This window comes from Schistocerca gregaria, chromosome 7, assembly GCF_023897955.1.
Source record: "Schistocerca gregaria isolate iqSchGreg1 chromosome 7, iqSchGreg1.2, whole genome shotgun sequence".
Lineage (NCBI taxonomy): Eukaryota > Metazoa > Arthropoda > Insecta > Orthoptera > Acrididae > Schistocerca > Schistocerca gregaria.
In genome coordinates, this window is record NC_064926.1 from 502,170,502 (window position 1) to 502,196,471 (window position 25,970).

Below are 25,970 nucleotides of genomic sequence, written 5' to 3' on the forward strand. Positions count from 1 at the left end.
TCCTGGCGTTAAAATCACCCATCAGCAGAACACTGTCCTTGTCCTTTACCCTAACAACTACATCACTGAGTGCTACATAAAAACTATCCGTCTAATCTTGATCTGTCCCTTCACAATGAGAATATACTGACACAATCCTAATTTTCTTGCTAGACACTGTCAAATCTATCCACATCAGTCGTTCGTTTACATACTTTATTGCAACTATGCTGGGTTCTGTTTCTTTCCTGATGTAAAGCCCTACACCCCATTGTGCTATTCCTGCTTTGACTCCTGACAGGTAGACCTTGTATTCTCCCACTTCCTTTTCTTTCTCAACCCTTACCCGAATGTCACTAACAGATAAAACGTCCAGCCCCATCTTACTTGCAGTCTCTGCCAGCTCTACCTTCTTCCCAAAGTAGCCCCCACTGATATTAATAGCTTCCCATCTCATTACCATTTCTTTGTGAACCACCATCTGGTTTCTGTACAAATTGTAAATAGCCTTTCGCTCCCTGTATTGTGCCCCTGCCACCTTCAGAATTTAAAAGAGAGTATTCCATCCAACATTGTCAAAAGCTTTCTCTAAGTCCACAAATGCTAGAAATGTACGTTTGCCTTTCCTTAATCTTTCTTCTAAGTTAAGTCGTAAGGTCAGTATTGCCTCATGTATTCCAATATTTCTACGGATCTTCCCCAAGGTCGGCTTCTACCAATTTTTCCATTCGTCTGTAAAGAATTCGTGTTAGTATTTTGCAGCTGTGACTTATTAAACTGATAGTTCAGTAATTTTCACATCTGTCAACACCTGCTTTGTTTGGGATTGGAATTATTATATTCTTCTTGAAGTCTGAGGGTATTTCACCTGTCTCATACATCTTGCTAACCAGATGGTAGAGTTTTGTCAGGACTGGCTCTCCCAAGGCTGTCAGTAGTTCTAATGGAATTTTGTCTATTCCCTGGGCCTTGTTTCGACTCAGGTCTTTCAGTGCCCTGTCAAACTCTTCACGCAGTACCATATCTCCCATTTCATCTTCATCTACATCCTCTTCCATTTCCATAATATTGTCCTGAAGTACATCGCCCTTGTATAAACCCTCTATCTACTCCTTCCACCTTTCTGCCTTCCCTTCTTAGCTTAGAACTGGGTTTCCATCTGAGCTCTTGATATTCATACAAGTGGTTCTCTTCTCTCCACAGGTCTCTTTAATTTTCCTGTAAGCAGTATCTATCTTACCCCTAGTGAGATAAGCCTCTACATCCTTACATTTGTCCTCTAGCCATGCCTGCTTAGCCATTTGGACTTTCTGTCAATCTCATTTTTGAGATGTTTGTGTTCCTTTTTGCCTGCTTCATTTACTGCATTTTTATATTTCCTCCTTTCATCAATTAAATTCAATATTTCTTCTGTTACTCAAGGATTTCTACTAGCCCTCGTCCTTTACCTACTTGATCCTCTGCTGCTTTCACTATTTCATCTCTCAAAGCTAACCATTATTTATCTACTGTATTTCTTTCCTCCATTCTTGTCAATCATCCCCTACTGCTCTCCCTGAAACTCTGTACAACCTCTGGTTCTTTCAGTTTATCCAGGTCCCATCTCCTTAAATTCCCGCCTTTTTGCCGTTTCTTCAGTTTTAATCTACAGTTCATAACCAATAGATTGTGGTCAGAGTCCACATCTGCCCCTCGAAATGTCTTACAATTTAAAACCTGGTTCCTAAATCTCTGTCTTACCATTATATGATGACTCTTATACCTTCTAGTATCTCCAGGATTCCTCCAAGTATACAACCTTCTTTTATGATTCTTGAACCAAGTGTTAGCTATGCTTAAGTTATGCCCCGTGCAAAATTCTACCAGATGCCCTTCTCTTCCATTTCTTACCCCCAATTCATATTCACCTGCTATGTTTCTTTATTTCCCTTTTCCTATTCTCGAATTTGTCACCCATGACTATTAAATTTTTGTCTCCCTTCACTACCTGAATAATTTCTTTTATCTCATCATACATTTCATCAATTTCTTCATCATCTGCGTAGCTAGTTGGCATATAAACTTGTACTACTATAGCAGGTGTGGGTTTCGTGTCTATATTGGCCACAATAATGCGTTCACTATGTTGTTTGTAGCAGCTTACCCACATTCCTATTTTTTTACTCATTATTAAACCTACTCCTGCACTACCCCTATTTGATTTTGTATTTATAACCCTGTATTCACCTGACCAAAAGTCTTATTCCTCCTGCCACCGAACTTCACTAATTCCCACTATATCTAACTTTAACCAGTCCATTTCCCTTTTTAAATTTTCTAACCTACCTGCCCAATTAAGGGATCTGACATTCCACACTCCGATCCGTAGAACACCAGTTTTCTTTCTCCTGATAACGATGTCCTCTTGAGTAGTCCCCATCCGGAGATGCAAATGGGGGACTATTTTACCTTCGGAATATTTTACCCAAGAGGGCGCCATCAACATTTAATCATACAGTGTAGCTACATGCCCTGGGGGAAAGTTACAGTCGTAGTTTCCCCTTGCTTTCAGCTATTTGCAGTACCAACACAGCAAGGCCATTTTGGTTATTGTTACAAGGCCAGATCAGTCAATCATCCAGACTGTTGCCCCTGCAACTATTGAAAAGGCTGCTGCCCCTTTTCAGGAACCACATGATTGTCTGGCTTCTCAACAGATACCCCTCCATTGTGGTTGCACCTACGGTATGGCCATCTGTATCGCTGAGGCACACAAGCCTCCCGACCAACGGCAAGGTCCATGGTTCATGGGGGCAGGAGCATAAAATTAGGCCTGAGTTATTCCTGCCTGTCATAAGACGCAACTAAAAGGAGTTTCACATGCTTTGGCTTCTATGTGATGGTCCCCTGTAGGGAAGGGCACATTACATGGTGCATCATGTCCATCGTGCATTGAGATTTTTAGCCCCCTTTCTCATTGTCACATTTCAGTTCTACTCATTGTTCATCTCTTGGGCAAGGATACCTTCCTGGGTGCATTCTCCACTATGCACTATGCAGTGTCAGTTTCTGCGTGAACGATGACCTTGGACATCTTTCCACCTGAAATCTAGCACAGTAGCCTCCTGACCAGACAGGAATTGCTCTGCTGATGCCTGCACCATTAACTCCCCACATATGACAAAAGGTAGATGACCATCCCCCTGGCACATTGAGACTCCCAGCAATGGCCACCGTGCCAGATGGCCTTTGCTGTGGCTGGGTGGCTCCCGTGGGGAGGGCCCCTGGTCAAAGTGCGTGGCATCAGGGCAGATGACATGCGATGAAGCTGGTGGTGAAACACCAGCAGTCTCGAAGCATTCACCATTAAAATCAATGCAGTGAAGTATTACCGCAAATCGTTCCCCTCCCTGACCACACCGTGGGAGGAACGTCAGGCTAAGGATGGTAGCAGATCTTATACACCACAGTACCTTGTATGTTCAAGAGCAGATGGGGAATCTTTCATGATAATGAAGCCTCAGTTTTTTGTTGAGCATTTAGAGGAGGTGGAGGGATTGTCCAAAATGAGATCTGGGTCAGTCTTGATCAAACCACCATCCTCTGCCCAGGCACAGACGTTCCTCGCTTGTGATGAGCTGGGGGATGTTTCTGTAACCGTCACGCTCCATAAGAGCTTAAATATGGTCGAGGGAATCATATTTCACAGGGACGTTCTTTTGCGGTCTGATGATGAACTGCATAGCAATTTAGAGTGGTGAGGTGTACATTTCATCCAGCGTGTCCACCGGAGTCCGAGGGATAATTAGGTTGCCACCGGTGCTCTCATCTTGACCTTCATGGGTGATACATTGCCCGAGAAGGTCGAGGTGATGGTCTACTGCTGTGATGTAAAGCCCTATATCCCTCCCGCTCTGAGGTGCTTTAAGTGCTGGAAGTTTGGCCATATGTCTTCCTGCTGTATTTCCAGTGTCACATGTTGACGTTGCAGATGCCCATTACATCCCAATACTCCATGTGCCCTGCCTCCTATCTGTGTCAGCTGCGAGAGCACCATTCGCCTTGCTCGCTAGACTGCAGGATTCTCCAGAAAGAAAGGAAAATCATGGAGTACGAGACCCTGGACCGACTGACCTACACTGAGGCTAAGAGAAAATTTGAACGCCTGCATCCTGTATGTATGACATCGTATTACGCAGCCTCTACAACAGTTCTGGCACCATCAGCTATGCCAACCCCAGTCACATTTCAGAGCTGCCCCCTTGATGGTGGGGGCATTTCCCTCCCTTTTGCTCCCACACCACCTACTTGGGCTACCCCCAACCATCGGGGATGTCCGTCCTCACTTCTAAGCTGGAGAAGCTTAAGTCTTCCTCGGCTTCTCTCGCTAGGAAGGGGTCGCTTGGATCACTCTCTTCCCAGGTTTCTGCTATTGGTAAAGACAACATCCGCCAGCGGCTGAAGAGCTCAAAAGAATCTGGTCGTAGAGCTTCACACTCATCCTCAGTCCTGGAGACTGAGCCAGTGAAGTCCTCCCAACCAGGAAAAACCAAGGAGCAGCAAGAGAAATCCAAAAAGAAGACCCCAAGACCAAGGGAATTGCGGTGGCATCCACACCCCCGCTACCAACAAGCTCTGTGTCTGAGTACGGGGTGGAGATTCTGGCATCTGCTGAGGTCCTAGATCTTGCCAGGCCCTCAGACACAATGGATATAGACAGCTCAGCCAATAAGTCGGTGGCAGCAGGTGACTCTGAGGCGTAAACTGCCTCATTGAATGTCCCATGCCTTCCCAGTCTCACAATGACGTTATCCTCCAGTGGAATTGCTGCGGTTTTTTCCACCACCTGCCTGAGCTACGGCAACTGTTAAGCTTTACACCTGCTACTGGCATTGCCCTCCAGGAAACCTGGTTCCCGGCAATACGGACTCCTGCCCTCCATGGCTATGAAGAATATTACAGGAACTGTAGCGACTATAATCGAGTGTCAGGTGGAGTTTGCGTTTATGGCCTAAACTCAGTCTGTAGTGACACTGTGCCCCTTCAAACCCCTCTTGAAGCTGCGGCTGTCAGAATAAGGACGATACAGGAAATGACTGTCTGCAGAGTATATATTCCTCCAGATGGTGCAGTACCCCTGAATGTATTAGCTGCACTGATTCATCAACTCCCTAAACCTTTCCAACTTTTCGGAGATTTTAACACCCATAACCCGTTGTGGAATGCACCGTGCTTACTGGGCGAGGCAGAGATGTTGAAACTTTGTCTCAGTTCGACCCCTGCCACTTAAGGCCACCACACATTTCAGTATGGCTCAAGGTATTTACTCGGCCATTGATTTATCTATTTGCAGCCCAGGACTTCTCACATCTATCCACTGGACAACACATGACGACCTGTGTGGTAGTGACCAGTTCTCCATCTTCCTGTCACTGCCCTTGCATCAGGCCTACAGACACCTGTCCAGATGGGCTTGAAACAAAGTAGACTGGGAAACTTTCACCTCTGCTGTCACACTCAAATCTCCCCCACACAGTAACATCAATGGTTGAGGAGGTGACTACAATTGTTTCTGTGGCCTAAAACACGGTCCCTTGCGCTTTAGAGTGCCACCGGCAAAAGACAGTCCATTTGTGGTCGCCGGAAGTCGCTGAAGCAATTAAGGAGTGTCGGCGAGCTCTACAGCAGCATATGCAGCACCCTTCCCTGGAGCACCTCATAGCCTTTAAACAGCTCTGTGCTCGGGTTCACCAACTTATCAAACGATGGAAGCAGGAGTGTTGGGAGAGATATATCTCGACCATTGGGGATCATATGTCACCTTCCCAAGTCTGGGCCTAGATCAAATGTCTTTTTGGGTACCACGCCCCAACAGGTGTTCCTGGTGTTACCATAAATGTCGTGTTATCAACCAAAACAAACGTGATTGCCAAGCACCTTGCTCGACCCTCTACATCAGAGAACTAACTCCCAGCCTTTTGCACTCTCAAATGGCTGGAAGGTAGAGTCCCCTCATTCACTATATGTCACAGTGAATCCTATAACACCGCATTTACAGAGTGGTAGCTCCTCAGTACCCTTGCACATTGCCATGACACAGCTCCTGGGCTTGATCAGATCCATGACCAGATGATCAAACATTTCTCATCTGATTACAAGCAACATATCCTCGTCATCTTCAACTGGATCTGGTGCGATGACACCTTACCATTGCAATGGCGGGAGAGCACCATCATTCCGATGCTCAAACCCGGTAAAAACCTGCTTGATGTGGATAGCTATCAGCCCATCAGCCTCACCAATGTTCTTTGTAAGCTGCTGGTGCATTTGGTGTGTCGGAGGTTGGGTTGGGTCCTGGAGTCACGTGGCATACTGGCTCTACGTCAGGGTGGCTTCCTCCAGGGTTGCTCTACCACTAATAATCTTGTGTCCCTCGAGTCTGCCATCCGAACAGCCTTTTCCAGATGCCAACACCTGGTTCTCATCTTTTTGACTTACAAAAAAGCACATGACATGACCTGGCAACATCATATCCTTGCCACAGTGTATGAGTAGGTTATCTGGGGACCACTCACTATTTTTATCCAAAACTTCCTCTCACTCTGTACTTTCTGTGTCCAAGTTGGTGCCTCTCATAGATCCAGTCATATACAAGAGAATGGAGTCCTGCAGGGCACTGTATTGAGTCTCTCTCTATTTTTATTGGCCATTAATGGTCTAGCAGCAGCTGTAGGACCATCTGTCTCACCCTCTCTGTATGCAGACGGCTCCTGCATTTCGTACTGCTGCTCCAGTATTGGTGTTACTGAGCGTCGCCAGTCCAGGGCTCTGAAGTGGTTTACACCGATGGCTGATGGTCATGTTGGCTTCGCCTTTGTCCACTGAGGCCATACTGAACAGCATTCCTTGCCCGATGGCTGCACTGTATTCACTGCAGAGCTGGTGGCCATATCTCGTGCACTTCAGTATATCTGTTCATGCCCCGAGGAATCATATCTTCTGAGTACTGACTCCTTGAGCAGCCTACACGCTATTGACCAGTACTACCCTCACCATCCTTTGTTGGTGTCCATCTATGCCATGGACTGGTCCTGTTGTTCAGTGGTGTTTGTGTGGACCCCAGGACACATCAGAATCCCAGGCAACGAACTTGCCGACAGGTTGGCCAAACAGGCTCGCAGAAACCGCTTCTGGAGATGAGACTCTCTGAACCTGACCTGCGTTCTGAGTTACGCTGCTGGATTTTTTGGCTTTGGGAGACGGAATGGCATAACAGTACGCACAACAAACTTTGTGTCATTAAGGAGACTACGAATGTGTGGCAGCCCTCGATGCGGGCCTCTCACAGGGAATCGGTTCTCCTCTGCCAACTCCGCATTGGCCACGCTTGGGCGCCCCACCGTAACCTCTTGCACTATGAAGATCCGCCTCAGTGGCGGTGCGGCACCTGGTTGACGGTGGTCCATATTCTGGTGCACTGTCCCACTTTGTCTGCCCGGTGGCGAAATCTTGGATTACCGGGCTCTTTGCCACTCATTTTATCTGACAACGCCTCATTGGCTGATTTAGTTTTACGTTTTATTGGTGAGGGTGGGTTTTATCATTTGATCAGAGTTTTAGCACATGTCCTTTGTCCCTCTGTGTCCTCCACTCTAGTTTTTTTAGGGTGGAGGTTTTAATGTGTTGCAGAGTGACTAGCTTTTACTTTTTATTCTCGTGCTCAGCCAACCAGTGTAATCTGATTTCTTGTTTTACTCTCTTCTATTTGTAGCGTGTCTCTGTTTTTTGTTGTCCTCTTTTGTTCCTTTTAGTATTTGTTGCCTTTCCTTCATTCTTTCCATTTTGTGTTATATGTCTCATCTGTTTTATTCTCACACTTGTGGCATTGTTTTATTAGCAACAAGGGACTGATGAACTCGTAGTTTGGTCCCTTTCCCCCCTCTTTTAAACCAACCAAACAGATTCCCTCTCCTCTCTGCTTATCGCAACCCCCCCCCCCCCCCCCCCCCGCCCACACACACACACACACACAACTCATCATTGCTTTTCGCCCATGTTCCTGTAGGTTTTTGATGTATTTGTGTGTAGTTTACACGGTTCACGAGGTTTCATGTACTTTTGCGTATCTGTGCGTGTTTTTGCATGCCTTTACATTTTCTTTACACACCTTTAAGTGTCTTTTCGTGTTTCCAGCTCCTCTCACAACCATCATTTCTGCACCATTCCCTTTTCCTTTGCACTGTTCCTGCTGCAGTGGATCCTTGTTCCATCTTTCTGCACCAGTTTAGAAAAGTATCCCTTTCCCTGGCTAAAACCCAGCCCCACATCCAATTTCTCAAATGCCGTCCAAACCATGGAATCCCCCCCAAATGACCTAACAGTAAAGATTCTTTTCTCAGGATCCCACCCCTCCTTTCACAATGACTTACATCTTTTCAGATTCCGCCAATCCCTGGCCCTCACAAACCTGGTACTGCAAAAGCACAACCCCATGGCATGGGCATCCCAGAACCAACTCTGCTCCCTCTGCAAGATATTACTACTCTGCAATCCCTACTCCACATATCACAACTCCGAAATTGAATCCCTTGCTCTCCAGCACCTCAAGGAGCATTCCAGACATAACCTCCATAAATTATCCAACTTGCTGACATCCTACTGCCCCGTGGAGCACCACTATCCATCCCATATCATACTCACCATGTTCCTCCTTGTCCACTCCTCACAGCAGCTAAACCCTGCCTAGTTGGCCTTTTCAGCTTGCAACATCCCCCAAAACTCCCTACCAACCCTCCACCAAATATTCCTGTAACACTGTTGTTAACCTTTCCATCAAAACTCTCAGCTCCACAGAAGTTTCAGTCCTATCCAAAGGCCTCCCCTTAAGCCCTACACCCAAATTGAACCTTGCTGGACTTGTCAAAGACCTATTCTCCTTCTGCAATTGCCTGCAATGGAAGTACTTCTTTGCCGCTAATCTCTCCAACCAAAACCACCCTAATTCCAACCTCTTCCAGTTCATACCACCATCCAACTGTGGTCCTACCCCCCTCCCACCGAACCATCCACTGGTCACTTTCAAGGAATTCGTTTTCTTCAACTTAGCCTCACTATCCTTTCGCAGGTCCCTTCCTCAGAACACCAACCTTTCAGTAGAAGAAAGAACAGCCACACACAACCTCAGAACAAATCTTGACCTAGTCATCCAACCTGCAGACAAAGGTTTCACCACTCTTTTGATGAATCGCAGTGACTACCTGGCAGACGGCCTCAGCCAATTGTCTGATTATTCCACCTATAAACTTTGCGAGAGTGATCCGAACAGAACCTCCAATCTCTGCTTAAGGCCTTCCCAGAACATCTCCCCAAATCCATTTCCCTCCTCACCCCTATGACACCCCACTAGCCCACCTTCTACATGTTCCCCAAAATCCACAAACCCAACAATCCTGGATGCCCCACTGTAACAGAGTGTGTGTGTGTGTGAGAGCGCGCGCGCGTGCGTAAGAAAACTTACATGTTAATGTCTTAATTGTGCCTGTCTGCAACTTGATGTGTCTTCTTTACAGTAGGTAGCAATCTATTTATTTTACATTGTTGATATTCCTATCTGGAGTTGCCATTGTTTGATTTTGGCTGTTTTTGTTAGATTCTCTCTGAGAGGTAAAGAAACCTCTGTCAGGTGGTGTTTGGTTAGACTTTTCCATTAAGTTTAGATCTTCAGTTAGGGTTTCTTCTCACCTTTCTACTTGAGCTACATCTTGTTGCCGGTACCCAGTCATTAGTATAACCAAACTTCTAATAGCTTGTAAGTTAAAGATAGCAGGACTGTCAGCTAGTTTGCTAGGTTTTAATATAGTAATTGTCTTCAGACATTTAAATTCTTGTGGTGTATTGCAAGCTTGCATAATATCTGTGAAGAAATGAGCCATCCATACTTTTGTATATTTACCACCATTTCTGGGAATTCAGGGTGGATAATTTCAAGCCCTGGAACTTTTCATGGCCTGACACATTTAAGCTGTTGTTGAGATATCTTTGGAAATGAAGGGATGGGATTATTTGGTTTTTGTGACTTTTAGGGTTCAGAGTTCATTTCACCTTAATTGTATAACTCTGGTTGTCACTACTAGGTTGAAGCAACTGATATTTTCATTATTGTGTGTGTCAAGCCCCTCTTCCTTGTTTCATTAACAACATCTGTGTTAGTCTATTCAATGCCTAAAATTCAATCTTGCTTCTGTTTCCGTCCAGCTTTACCATCTCATCACATCTAAACTGTGGAGTAGTTCATTTGCTATTTCTGCATCACCATTTTTGAGGAAGTTGAGGTCGAAGTCTTCACTGTTTTGGTACCAGCCACAGATGTATTCCTTTTGGATTATGACGCCAGCAAATCTTTTGCAGTTTCTGCTAGCAGGAGGTGTCTAGCCTAAGCATTTGTTTAGGTCCATAGAGAACTTGGTCCATTTGGCTTTCTTTAGTTTCCATCTTGGACGAGATTTAGATGTGATTAAAAGGATTAATGTTTCTACCTCTATTCTTACCAGTCAGTGTTGGCTGTACGGAAAGCCCTTGCAGACTTTGTGAGATTAATGGGGTCTGGCCACTGTTGTCAGCCAAAATAAATTATAGATTGGGATTGTATTCCTGCTTCCACACTGCTTATAAAAAAGTAAGGGTTAGCATCAGACATACGTGTAAGGTGTTCCACTCTTGTCCACTTTACTATTGTGTACCTGTTGTCTTTGCAATCTTTATATTTCCATTGCTCTTGATGGTTGTTATGAGCACCCATGTATCTAATAGAATGAGGATGTATGTGCATAACTTGGGCTGGCCAGGACATAACTGGTGGATTGTAAGTTGTCATGTATCTAATAGAATGAGGATGTATGTGCATAACTTGGGCTGGCCAGGACATAACTGGTGGATTGTAAGTTGTCAGGCAGTACGGCTGACAACAGTCAGGTAGGTAGCTATCTGCTGTCCAGGTTGTCTCCAGACACATCTTCAACATTGAATCAAAGTGACTGGATTAAATTGTTTTCAGTGATGAGCCCTGCTTCGTACTGAGCTCCGATGACCTTTGAAAACGTGCCTTGGGATGCCCCGGACTGGGGTAGCATACCAACCTGACTGTCGTCCATCAGTTAGCCCGAAAATTAGAGCCCCGACCCCGCGAGCATGTTTGTTTTTTCAGATACATAGAATGTATATTATGGTCACTTTCCTCACGATCACTATGTTATCTGACCATCAGTATTCATCAAGCAAGAAGCAGAACTGAAAGTCCTCTCTCTGCTTTGGAAGAGAAAAAAAAATATTGCAGAAATATTTCATTCCAGTTTGACTCACTGAATGGTTACATATAAATTATTATACAGCTTCAATATGTGCAGCAGAACTTCAGGTGATGCTACAGATTTATCTATTTACAACATTAATCAGCAAGAATAAAATTAATGAAGTGATCTACAATAATCATCCATGGAAATATTACACACAGCTCTGTGCGAGGAAGTGCGCTCTCTCTCTCTCTCTCTCTCTCTCTCTCTCTCTCTCTCTCTCTCTCTCTGTCTGTGTGTGTGTGTGTGTGTGTGTGTGTGTGTGTGTGTGTTTTAGTTCCTGAAATGGGTGTAACTTATTACACTGCAATGTCTTTTCATTAAAATATTTTACAACAAAATAAGAATTTTATTAAATAACATGTCAAACTTCAACAAGTACAGTTCCATACAGAATACCACTTCATTTACGACTAGTAGCATTACTTAAACATCACAAGTAAGCTTATCAATTTAGTTTTTTCATAGACATGATTGGAATGCAACTGCTTTAATATGGAGTCACATTGCTTGACTAGACTAACTGATATTACTTTGACAGTATTGCGTACAATAACATCCTCCACAATCTATGGTTCAAAAATTAACCAAATAAATTACAAATTATTGATACATCGTATCTGAAAACGAAAATGAATTTTTATCAAAATAAGCATCTTAATATTTTAATTATAATCCTTTATATTGGGCCAAACAGAATATGTGACAGATAACAATGACAAGTTGAATGTAATTCAAATACTGCAGTAAAAATGCTCCTGGAGCAAACAAATGAACCTTTATATACTTGACTGACAATTACTATTTTAACACAAAAAAACAACACCCTTGTGAAAAGTTTGCTAGTATTAAAAATAACAGAATTCACCATTATCTTGCAATATGAGGAGCTGTAAAATGTGACTCTGAAAACATACATAGACCATAAACTGAAATAAATTCCTCTCCTTCCATGAATTGGTATAAGACAAATGTATACATCATGTTCATGCTAGCAAACATTTCAACTACATATTTTTTTTTTAAAAAAAACTTTTCTGTATGTATTACAAACTGTGTACATATTCAGTTATTAGATCAATCAGACAGTTCAATAATATGAGAATTCTGAAACAGTAAAAAAGTTCCTGGCGTAATATGTCATACCATCTCTCTCTCTCTCTCTCTCTCTCTCTCTCTCTCTCTCTCTCTCTCTCTCTCTGCCCCCCCCCCCCCCACCCCCCAAGCATTGCATGTGTTTTTTTTCCAAATCATTTTCATATAATTATCTTGGGCTTCCAGTTGCATTAAATTCTTTCTTTATGGCCATAGGCCATACACACTAACTATTGTCAAAGTGATAGCTACCAGCTCTTATGTAGTTTTTGGTATTTCCTTATACAGATATTGCTATAGGTTGTGATATGCAGGTAGCAACTTTACACAAAGACATTGCTGTCAATGACACGACAGTCAATCAAAACTATTTTACAGTAATTGATGACAATGATGCTGTAAGATTATGCAGGTTTATCAACTACATGTGACTGGAAGCCCAACAATATTTCATTAAATTTCATCAGTGCAAGACTTTGCATTTTTACACGATCATCATTTTTCTGCTGCACACAATGGTCACACACAAGTGTTGTCTTAGTCAACATGGGAGGGCCATGTTCTAAGGATACCAAAACTTGATGAGGAATCCTGAAAATAATATTGAAATGTGCAACAAATACAATGATTGTTGTAACAGCTATTTACAAAATACTTTTGTATGTACAATACTCAAAGTACAAACAGTACAACTTGCTGCAGTACAAAATCTTTAATATTTCTTTTATTAATCATTGTCTAAAGGACCCCGCATAACTGTGAGATGAACCTCGCCCCGTTGTGACAGGATTTTCTGTAGGTGGGGACTGTCTTGGGGGCTGACGAGGGAATAAAACAGAGAGCCTTGTGAGTGTGATCTTCGTCAGACGCACAACGGCAAGGTGCGCAGCATACTGCAGTAACAAGGCACCAAAGCCCTTGTAAAGACCGATTGTGCCTTCTTGTTCCAGGGTCGCACGATAGCAGTCAGCAGCACCTTCATAATTTGTTAGTATTGGCATCACCTCCAAGCCCGTATCTAGATTGTCAATAATAGTTCGAGTGCCTTGTAGGTGCAACCTGTGAATGAAAAAGAAAGAAAAACAAAGCTTATTCTATATTCTCTTTCCAGAGTGCAGTTCCTGGTACAGAATCTGCCACAGAGTCTATCCTCTTCTTACATAAGCACGTAAATGTAGTCAATGACTCATTCGGTAAAAGTGTATTATGCCTTATAAATGAGTCTCAGTATCACCTATACTAATACCTTTTATGTTACACTCTACTTGTTGCTAGTCCTAATTGCTAATTAAATTTCATTAAGCTTTAATGGTGCAATAAATGTGTGATACTTGTATAAAGTGTCTTCCAAGTTAACAAGTGAGGACATACGAACGGAGTGCAAAATTTATTCATTCATTGTAAGAATGCATGGCATCACAACAACAAGGCAAATAACAACTCAAGTGTTCAGAATGAAAAGCTCTTTGTTCAATAGCTAAAAATGACTAAAGGGAAAGGTAGCATAAATTAACAGAGTGGAGAAAATCCATTAGTCACTTAATACAGGGTGGAACTACATAAAAATATCGTAACAATATACAAATAATAGACCATAATTAGGAATTCTACAAGTTTCACAGTAATTAGCACCAAACTGAAAGGAACTGTTAAGTCTGCATGTCAAAGAAAGCTGAGTCTGACATTAGTTACACATTTTATACTCCTATGAATGGAAGGGCTGTGTAAGGGTAATAATCGCAAAAGATGTTAGCAAGGCACCAGGAGAGGCTGATGATTGTTGCAGTGGCAAGATTTGCAGTGGGAGGCAAACTACTGTTTAAAAATCAACTAGATAACAAATAAGCTTGAAGAAAAGCGGGAAAAACATGTCTATGAAGTAAAAGACTCTAAGACTAATACCTGACATACTTGCTAATATCGTTATTTCCAGGATGAGGTTTCATTCTGCACCAGAGTATTTGCTGATTTGGAACTTCCCAGCAAAACAAAACTGTGTGCCTGACTAGGCCTTGAATCTGGAACCTTTGCCTTTCGCAAGCAATTCATATGTTCACAAAAGTGCTCAACCAACTGAGTTATCCAAAGATAGTTCACGATCTGACCTCACAGCTTTACTTCCACAAAGACCTCTTTCCTACCTTCTAACTTCACGCAAGTTCTCCTTCATATCTTGCTAAGGGTACCTCATGCCAATATTAGCAGTTTCCTGTTAGATTCCCTAACTGAGCAAAATAAAAATGACTGTATATATACCCCTCTATGTGCCCTAATCTCTCTATCTGTTCCCACAATCACTGCTGTAGATGATGGCAGCAGAATGGTCACATAGTCTTCTTCAAATACAGGTTCTCTAAATTTATCTAACAAGGTTTTGTGAGAACTAGATAGTCTTTCTTAAAGGAATTCCCATTTAAGTTTGCAAAAAATTTCTCTTGCACTTTCATATAGAAATCTTGCAAAATCTTCCACTCACCTTCCCTAATGCCGATTTTACCAGATTGACTCATTTCGTATCGCTTCTTGGTATCATACGTAAATACTTACACAATTTATATTAAAAACAAAGATTCCAAGACTTACCAAGCGAGAAAGCGCCGGTAGATAGGCACAATGAATAAAACACACAAACACACACACAGAATTTTGAGCTTTTGCAACCGGCGGCTGCTTCGTCAGGAAAGAGGGAAGGAAAAGGAAAGATGAAAGGATGTGGGTTTTAAGGGAGAGGGTAAGGAGTCATTCCAATCCCGGGAGTGGAAAGACTTACCTTAGGGGGAAAAAAGGATAGGCACACACACACACACACACACACACACACACACACACACACACACACACACACACATCCATACGCAGACATATTTAAAGGCAAAGAGTATATGATACTCTTTGCCTTTAAATATGTCTGCTTGTGTCTGCGTATGTGTGTGTGTGTGTGTGTGTGTGTGTGTGTGTGTGTGTGTGTGTATGATACTCTTTGCCTTTAAATATGTCTGCGTGTGTATGGATATGTGTGTGTGTGTGTGTGTGTGTGTGTGTGTGTGTGTGTGGGGGGGGGGGGGGAGTATATACCTATCCTTTTTTCCCCCCTAAGGTAAGTCTTCCCGCTCCCGGAATTGGAATGACTCCTTACCCTCTCCCTTAAAACCCACATCCTTTCATCTTTCCTTTTCCTTCCCTCTTTCCTGACGAAGCAGCCGCCGGTTGCGAAAGCTCGAAATTCTGTGTGTGTGTTTTATTCGTTGTGCCTATCTACCGGCGCTTTCCAGCTTGGTAAGTCTTGGAATCTTTGTTTTTAATATATTTTTCCCATGTGGAAGTTTCTTTCTATTGGTTGGTTGGTTGGGTGTGGGATTGAAGGGACCAGACTGCTAAGGTCATCAGTCCCTTGTTCCACGATAAAATCACACGAAATAAAAACTGTCAGTCGTTAAAAACGGAGAACTGAGACAAGGGACGACACAATACAAGAAAGACAAAGACCAGACAAACGGAACTAAAATCACACCGAGTGTGAAGGTGGTTGGCCGACCATGAAAATAAGGAAAAGCCAACCACCAAATGACATTAAAACCCACAGTTTAAAACCACAGGCCAAAGGCCCAAGTCAATACAGGAAATAAAAGGACAAACACTCAAATCATACGATAAAAACCCCCTGCCCGAATAAAACTCAACACGAGGTCCGCCATAGCAACGTCATCACATAAAAGGGCAGGGAGGTTATCAGGCAGCGCAAACGTCTGCCTGAGTCCTGTTAAAAGTGGGCAGTCCACCAAAATGTGGACCACCGTCAGAGCTGCCCCGCAGCAACATAGCGGTGGGTCCTCCCGGCGCAACAAATGGCTGTGCGTCAGCCACGTGTGGCCAACGCGCAGCCGGCAGAGGACGACAGAGTCCTTCCGAGAGGCCCGCATGGAGGAGCGCCACACACCGGTCGTCTCCTTCACCGCCCGAAGTTTGTTGGGCGTGGGCAGGGTGCGCCACTCGTCACCCCAGGCACCAAGCACTTTCTGGCGCAAAAGCGACAGGAGATCATACTCCATAAGGCCGAGTTCCAGAGCCGGTGAACTCACTGCCTGTTTAGCCAGCGTGTCAACCCGCTCATTGCCCAGGATGCCGACATGACCTGGGGTCCAAACGAAAACCACGGAGCGGCCGCAACGAGCAAGAGCAAGGAGCGACTCGTGGATGGCCATCACCAGACGGGAACGAGGAAAGCACTTGTCAAGAGCTCGTAAACCACTCAGGGAGTCACTACAGATGACAAAGGACTCCCCTGAGCGGGAGCGGATATACTCTAGGGCGCGATAGATGGCAACCAACTCGGCAGTGTATACACTGTTCCCGGGTGCCAGCGACCGTTGCTCACAATGATCCTCTAGAGTAAGAGCGTAACCAGTGCGACCAGAGACCATCGAACCGTCGGTATAGGCCACGGCAGATCCGGGAAACTCGGCAAGGAGAGAAACAAAGCGGCGGCGGAGGGCCGGAGGAGGGACCGAGTCTTTCAGACCCTGTGCCAAATCCAGCCGAATGCATGGTCGGCGCACACACCAAGGGGGCAGACGGAGATTGGCCCGGAAAACAGGCGGGAGAGGAAAAAACTCAATCCCACACAGTAGAACCCGGATGCGAACCGTGATCGTACACCCTGACCGGGGCCGCCTGTCTGGAAGATGGACGATTGAGTGCGAGAACAGGAGACGGTAGTTGGGATGCCCTGGCAAGCTACAAACGTGGGCAGCATAAGCGGCCAGAAGTCGGTCGCGCCGGATCCGCGATGGAGGAACACCAGCCTCCACAAGTAAGCTGTCAACAGGGCTTGTCCGAAATGCTCCTGTGGCGAGTCGGATCCCGCAGTGATGGATGGGATCCAGCAATTGCAACGCTGATGGCGATGCCGAACCATAAGCCCCACACCCATAATCAAGGCGGGACTGGATCAGCGCTTGATACAGCCGGAGAAGGGTGGACCGATTGGCACCCCATCCGGTGTGGCTAAGGCAACGGAGAGCGTTTAAATGCCGCCAGCATGTTTGTTTAAGCTGCCTAATATGAGGCAGCCAAGTCAACCGGGCATCAAATACCAGTCCCAAGAACCGATGCGTCTCTACCACAGCAAGAGGTTCACCGTCAAGGTAAAGGCGTGGCTCAGGGTGAACCGTGCGACGCTGGCAGAAATGCATAACGCAGGTCTTAGCGGCCGAAAACTGGAAGCCGTGCGCTACAGCCCATGACTGCGCCTTGCGGATAGCGCCCTGCAGCTGGCGCTCAGCAACTGCAATGCCAGCGGAGCTGTAGTAGAGGCAGAAGTCGTCTGCATACAACGAAGCTGCGACGGACGATCCCACCGCCTCAGCGAGCCCATTGATCGCAATTAAAAACAGGGAGACACTGAGGACAGACCCCTGTGGGACCCCGTTCTCCTGGACCCGGGAGGAACTATGGGACGCAGCAACTTGCACGCGGAAGGAACGAGACGACAGAAAATTCTGAATAAAAATCGGGAGCGGGCCCCTAAGACCCCACCCATGAAGTGTGGCCAGGATGTGATATCGCCAAGTCGTATCGTACGCCTTCCGCATGTCGCAGAAGACGGCAACCAGATGTTGGCGGCGTGCAAAGGCTGTACGGACGGCAGACTCTAGGGAGACCAGATTATCGACGGCAGAGCGGCCTTTACGGAACCCACCCTGAGACGGAGCCAGAAGGCCTCGAGACTCGAGGAGCCAACTCAACCTCCGGCTCACCATACGTTCTAGCAACTTGCAAAGAACGTTGGTGAGGCTTATGGAGCGGTAGCTGTCCACCTCCAGCGGGTTCTTGCAAGGTTTCAACACGGGGAGGACGATGCTTTCTCGCCATTGAGACGGGAACACACCCTCAACCCAGATGTGGTTGAAAACACCTAAAAGGCGTCGCTGGCAATTCACAGAGAGGTGTTTCAGCATCTGGCTGTGGATGCGGTCTGGCCCAGGAGCCGTATCAGGGCAAGCAGATAGGGCACTCTGGAATTCCCAGTCGCTGAAAGGAGCATTGTATGATTCCGCATGGCGCGTGTGAAAAGAAAGCCTCCAACTTTGCAACCGCTCTTTCCGGGAGCGGAAGGCCAGTGGGTAATTCGTAGATGCGGAACACTGAGCAAAATGCGCTGCTAACCGGTCCGCAATCGTGTCGGAGTCAGTACACACCACTCCATTCAGCGAAAGCCCAGGGACAGAGACAGGCGGCCGATAGCCACGGAGTCGCCTAATCTTAGCCCAAACCTGCGATGCAGAGGTACGGACGCCAATGGTGGAAACATACCGTTCCCAGCACTCCTGCTTCCGTTGGCGAATAAGGCGTCGGGCACGGGCACGGAGCTGTTTAAAAACGATGAGGTTCTCCAAGGACGGGTGCCGCTTATGGCGTTTAAGAGCCCGCCGGCGATCTCTAATCGCCTCTGCGATCTCGGGCGCCCACCAAGGCACAGTCCTCCGCCGAGGGGACCCGGATGAACAGGGAATCGCAGACGCCGCCGCAGAAACGATGCCGGTGGTGACCGACTGAACCACCGCATCAATGGTGTCAGGGGAAGGAGGTGCGATAGTGGCGAGAGAGCAGAACAAGCCCCAATCAGCCTTATTCAGAGCCCATCTGGAGGGGCGTTCAGAAGAGTGACGCTGTGGTAGCGACAGAAAGATGGGGAAATGGTCACTACCACATAAGTCGTCATGGACACTCCAGTGGATGGATGGTGAAAGTCCGGGGCTGCAGATAGAAAGGTCGATGGCCGAAAATGTGCCATGGATGACGCTGAAATGTGTCGGCTCTCCCGTGTTTAAGAGGCAGAGGTCAAGCTGCGAGAGAAGAGTCTCGACATCTCTATCCCGGCCAGTAATCGCGGCGCTACCCCACAGGGGGTTATGGGCGTTAAAGTCGCCCAGTAACACAAAAGGAGGAGGCAGTTGTGCTATCAATGCAGCCAACACATGACGCGAGACATCACCATCTGGCGGAAGATACAAACTGCAGACAGTAATAGGCTGAGGCGTCCACATCCTTACAGCGACAGCCTCTAAAGGTGTATGAAGAGGTACACATTCGCTGTAGACAGAGTTAAGGATGTAGACGCAGACTCCACCAGATACCCTCCCATAAGCTGCCCGGTTCTTGTAATAACCCCGATACCCACGTAGGGCAGGGGTCCGCATTGCCGGAAACCAAGTTTCCTGTAGGGAAATGCAGAGGAAAGGGTGACTGCTGATGAGTTGGCGAAGCTCAGCAAGGTGGTGGAAAAAAGCGCTGCAGTTCCACTGGAGTATCGCTTTGTCCATGTCCCGAAAAAGGCGTGAAGGGGCCGAGGAGGCAGATCACGCCACTGGGTCACCTGCTGCCACCGATGGAGGACCAGTACAATCTGCTTCCATGGTGTCTGAGGGTCCGGCGAGATCCAGGTCCTCAGCGGACGCCCGGATCTCCACCTTATCCTCGGACGCAGAGCCTGTAGGGAGCAGTGGGGTGGATGCCACCGCGTGGTCCTTGGCCTTAGAGGTCTTCTTCTTCGTCTTGTCTCTCTGGTCCTTGGGTTTCATTGGCTGGGAGGGCTCCAGCGAGTCAGTCTCTGGGACGGAGGAGGAGCGGGAAGCCCTGCGACCAGCCGCTGGTCTGCTTTTCTTCCATTGGCTGACGTCACCCTTCCCAGAGGCGGAAACCTGGGAAGGAAGGGACCCAAGGGACCCTTTCCGTGCTATTCGAGCCGGGGAAGTGTGAGGCTTCCCCAGCTTAGAAGTGGGGACTGATGTCCCCGATGGTTGGGGGGTTGCTGCTCCTGAGGCAGGTAGTGCAGAAGCAGCAGGGAGTGAAGTGCCCCCCACCATCAAGGGGGCAGGTGTAGCATTCCGGCTCTGAGAGGTGGCAGTCTGAGGGAGAGCTAATGGGGCCAGAACAGTAGTAGCCGCGGCGTAAGAGGCAGTCATTCGAACAGGATGGAGGCGTTCGAACTTCTGCCTGGCCTCAGTGTATGTCAGGCCTTCCAGGGTCTTATACTCCATGATCTTGTGCTCGTTCTGGAAGATCCTGCAGTCCGGCGAGCAAGGCGACTGGTGCTCTCCGCAGTTTACACAGATGGGAGGCGGAGCACATGGAGTATTGGGATGTGATGGGCATCCACAATCTGGACATGTGAGGCTGGAAGTACAGCGGGAAGACATATGCCCGAACTTCCAGCACTTAAAGCACCGCATCGGGGGAGGGATATATGGCTTGACGTCACAACGATAGACCATCACCTTGACCTTCTCAGGTAAAGTATCACCCTCGAAGGCCAAGATGAAGGCACCGGTGGCAACCTGCTTATCCCTTGGACCACGATGTACGCGCCGGACGAAGTGAACACCTCGCCGCTCTAAATTGGCGCGAAGCTCGTCATCGGACTGCAATAGAAGGTCCTGATGGAATATTATGCCCTGGACCATACTAAGACTCTTATGGGGCGTGATTGTAACCGGAACATCCCCCAGCTTGTTACAATCGAGTAACCGGCGGGACTGGGCGGAGGACGCCGATTTGATGAAAACCGAGCCCGAGCGCATTTTGGACAAGGCCTCCACCTCCCCGAACTTGTCCTCTAAGTGCTCGACGAAGAACTGAGGCTTCATGGATGTAAAGGATTCACCATCAGCTCTCGTACACACCAGGTAGCGGGGCGAGTATGGTGCGCTGGCATCCTTAGTCTTTCGTTCCTCCCATGGTGTAGCCAGGGAGGGGAACGATTTGGGGTCATATGTAGTTGCGTTGTATTGAGCCCTGGAACGCTTAGAGACTGCTGGCGGCTGGCCGCCAGCAAGAGATGATGTACCATGCTTCATTGCGGGTCATCCGCCCTGGCCACCTACTCCGACCAAGGGCCCTCCCCACGGGCGCCACCCAGCCTCAGCAACGACCACCTGGCAGGATGGCCATTGCCGGGAGTCCCAATGCCCCAAGGAGATAGGCATCTACTCCTTGGCATACGTGGGGAGTTAACGGCGCTGGCATCAGCAGAGCGATCCCTGTGTAGTCAGGTGGCTACAACCAACAGGGTACATGGCGGCCCCACCACAACGGACTGACTACCGTGCTGGATTTCAGGTGATGTAGTCCAATATCGTCATTGGCGCATAAAGCGACACAGCATAGCAGACTGCAATAAACTGCACCCAAGAACAAATCCACGCCCAAGAGATGGTAGGTGAGCGGGACTGCTAAGCGATGACGACAAACCTGGCTAGAGATGGTAATGCATGATGGACACATCGCTCCTTGTGAGGCGCCCTTCCCCAATCGGCTCGCTCTTCGGAAAATTTAGAAGGATGGAGGTCAAACCCATTAGGGGACCATCTCACAAGGCCAAAACGTTTGAGACTCCTTTTAGTCGCCTCTTACGACAGGCAGGAATACCGTGGGCCTATTCTTACCCCCGAACCCACAGGGGGCTTTCTTTCTATTTTACTTACTTACACAATTTGACGTGCTCAACATGTACACCACTGATCTTGGAATAAGACACTACCATGTTCCTTCTCTTTGTTATAGGCGTCATCATACATTTGTCGACATCTAAAGAGAGCATTAAATTGCATTTACAACATATCAAGAGAGGTCCCACTCTTTCTGCACTTCCTTAAGATCAACCCATGCCAATACTTTCCTGCGGACAATAGCATTATCAGTGAACTAACTTACAGCACCACTGATCCTATATGATAATTCATTTTTGTATATTGAGAACATTAGAGATCCTGTTACAATTCTTTGGTGCACACTTGACCTTTCCTTCGTTTCTGCTGAGCCTTTTTCCATACAGTCGAACACGCTGTGTTCTACTAGTAAAAATATTCAACAAGCCAACTGAGTGTCTTAAGATACTCCACATGATTGATTAATATCTGATGATAGGATAAGTGCTGAATGCCTTTCAGAAATATGCATAGATGGAACTTAAGTATTTACCAGAACCTATTTTTTGTAAAACGTTGTGTATGAATAAAGCAAGCTGTGTTTCAAATGTGTGCTTTTCTTGAATCTTTGTTGATTCTTTGAGACAAGTTTGTTTCCCTCCTGGGATGTAACCTTCACTCAGTGTGTGCGCTATAGGATTCTGCTACCGATTGATATCTATAATTCTGTGCATCTCATCTTTTGTAGTCCCTCCCATCCCCCTTTTGATTTGAGACCGTTTGCTGTGCAAGAAATTCTTGTTAAATGTGAGCTATGGAAGAGACTGATTCTGCAACGTATTCAATGTGAGATTTAATTGGAATTCCATCAAGGATTGGTGCCTAGTTCACTTTAAACAGTTTCTTTTTTCCCCCAATCCTGGAGGTGCATATTGTCAATATCTCTTTATTTGCGAGTCTACGTGTTGGTCAAATATTGATACAGTAGTATCATGCATAAATACCTTTTTAAATATGAATTTCTGCTTTATGTCTACTGGCTTCAGTCTCAACACCAGGTAGACCTATGAAAGCTTTGGCGCAAATCATTGATTTTACAAGTGACCAGACCTTCCTATGAGATACAACAGATTTTTCTTCACAATCTGAATGAAAATTATTGCAGAGTGCACACAGATGCACGAGTTGCAATTAAAATTTCCTCCTATCGGTTTGCGTGCAGTCTCTTGCGCAGCGTGTGTGTGTTTGTTTTAACCGGGGACCTAGAAATCTAGAAATGACAGAGGCTTCATCCCGCCGTTGTCCTCAGTGGTTCCCAAGCCCACAACAGGCCACATCTGTCCACGCACCCCACCACCGAACCACACCGAACCCAGTGTTATTGTGCAGTTTGGCCCCCAGTGGACACCCCTCACACACACCCCTCGTCCCCCCCCCCTCCCCAGGAATGTCTCATAACAGATGAGTGTAACCTCAATTGTTTGCGTGGTACAATAATTATGGTGTAAGCGTATGTGGAGACAGTGTTTGCACAGCAATCGTCGACATAGTGTAACTGAGGTGAACTGAGGTGGAATAAGGGGAACCAGCCTGCATTCGCCGCAGCAGATGGAAAACTGCCTTAAGAACCATCCACAGGCTGGCTGGCACACTAGACCTTGACACTAAACCACCAGACAGATTCGTTCATGCCAGGGATCGCCACGCCTTCCCGCTCGGGAAGCAGTGCGTTAGACCACGCTGCTGGCAGGGCGGGCTCTCTTGTAGCAGGAGTGAAATAATCTGTTTTTGCAACATACCTAGACAGTGGTTTGTAATGACTATCTGCTACAATTATGTTCTTTGTTAGGTGGATCTGTACTAAATTTTCTCAGTTCACAGTTGAAGTAACAATGTTGTGACTGTTCATCAGTTCAACCAAATACAAGTACTTTCCAAGCTTTATTGATACCCTTAAGCCTTCGATGAACACCATTGCTGTAATATTTTCAAGGGCACTAATCGCCCTCTCTTTGCTGACACTAAGGTAGATGGGTCTGCTCATAGTCAGCTCTAAAATATTTCTCTTGTTTGTTCACAAGACTGTCCTTACTGCCAGTAATATGTGCATCATTTCCCCAGTCAATACAGGACATATTAAAGTCACCACTTGTTACTACCACTACATGCTAAAGGTATTTCTGTGCTATCAACTTTAGACTGTCTTAGAATGACTAACAAGTTACAAGACAGAATTGCTGGCCACTAGTTATCTCCAGGAGGTGAAATGTATAGTACTACCAATAGACACGGGGACAGTTCACGAACACTTCTTCACACAAGCAACTTATCAATTGGCACCCCATTATCCCCTTTTCAGACATTATTTGGTTCTCATTGAGCTTTTCGTAAGACATTTAAAAATAAAGCTAGATCTAGGGACAGCAGATTTTTTTTTCTGTAAGAGAAATGAATTTTAATCTTATTCCAGTGCAAAATATTAAAGATACAACTAATTTCCATTTAAGGCAATTCCTGATGTCTTTACAAGTTTTTAGTAAAAGTACAAAGAACTAGACCTATTGCAGTGTTCTAGGTTGAATAAATATTAACCGCAGTGGAAGGAATTAAAATACAAAATTACTGTTATTTTTTATTTAATAATAGAACTGTAATTCTGTTATTTACAAATTATTTAACTTTCAGTCAGAAAAAGTAAGACAGAAATAACGAAAAAGTATTTTCTACTTTCATACTGACACATAAACCATAAGACACTGATCTATCAGGTTTTCTGGGCATGAATGGTGTTCTTCCAGGTATTCAACCCAGCTCGTTTTGTTTTGTTTTGTTTTAGGGCACAAAAACAACTAAGCTCATGTCAGAATCATAGAACACTAAGAAAAAAACGACTTAAAAAAAGACTACACATGAAGCCCAATTGACGAAAGGAAAGACAGCTAAAAACAAGGACTTGGAGAAAGGTCCTTAAAACATGCCATCAAGAAATGGAGGTCCTAACTTAAGATTAAATGTCTTTCACCATATTGCTACGGCGGATAAAAAGTAAAATGCAGGTGACAGCCCACGCATCCTTCGCTAAAATGGCCGCTAACTCAGATGGCAAACTTAAATGAGAACGTAAGTGATTAAAAAAAAAGGGCATTCTGTCAGGAAAAGGTGAACTGACGGAGGTTGAGGGCAATGAGCACATGGTGGAGGGGGAGTACCACTTAAAAAATGACAATGGCTAAAAAGACAGTGGTCAATACGCATTACAGCTAAAATGATCTCCTCGTGGGAAGAGGCCCGAGAGGAGGTCGTCCAAGACGATGGGAGAGGTTTAATCCCCCAGAGCTTGTTCCCATGCAGGGAGGACCAGTGGTGATGCCAAAGTGACAGCCAGCAACACAGAGATCATTGGAGGGTATGGAAGAACTAGCAGGCCAAGGTACGAGGACTGCAGCCTTGGCAGCAGCCTCAGTTCCTGTCAGACCGACGGGACCAGGAATGCATATAAACATCACAGTGACTCCATCAATAGTGAGCAAGTGACAGCTCTTCTGGATGCGTTGCACTAAGGGATGGATGGTGCACAGCACAATGAGGCTCTGAAGGGCACAGAGAGTCTCAGCAGATGATGCAATTGAAATGCCTGTGTCACCGGATGTACTGCGTGGGCTGATACAGGGAGAAGAGCTCTACAGCAAATACTGAGCAACGGTCCCGAAGCAGATACCAAAAAACGTTGGTGCCAATGATGAAGGCACATGTGACACCACAATCAGTCTGAGAGCCATCAGTGTACACAAACATACTACCACAAAGTTCCATGTGAAGGTCACGGAACTCACAGCGATAGAGTGAGACTAGAGTAGTGTCTCTAGGAAGCGAATGAAGGCCAACGTGAACGCAGGCCACTGCATGAAGTAAGGTGGCGAAGGGAAAGTGTCATGTAGCATGAAGTTAAGCTGCTGGAGCAAAGGTAACAGAGAAGAGGAACACACCCTGTACTGGTGGTCAAAGGAGTAATTGAAGGAGGAGGCATAACATAGGTGGCCAGGCATGTGTATCTGTCGAGCAGAAAGTCACAGCAGTATGACCGTAGTAGTTCGGCTGCTTCGACATACAGACTCTCAAGTGGGCTAGTGTAAAAGGTGCCAGT

General features: G+C 46.1%; 1 protein-coding gene across 2 annotated transcripts in view; it reads right to left on the reverse strand.

The window, feature by feature from the left end:
* Positions 1–11,634: 11,634 nt before the first annotated feature.
* Positions 11,635–25,970, reverse strand: part of LOC126281607 (mitochondrial outer membrane protein SLC25A46-like) — a 51,918-nt gene continuing 37,582 nt past the window's right edge. For both annotated transcript variants that reach the window (XM_049980714.1, XM_049980715.1), the window contains one exon: positions 11,635–13,460. In XM_049980714.1, the coding sequence (XP_049836671.1) occupies positions 13,133–13,460 (328 nt within the window). In that variant the 3' untranslated portion in view covers positions 11,635–13,132. The remainder of the gene's footprint in view (positions 13,461–25,970) is intronic.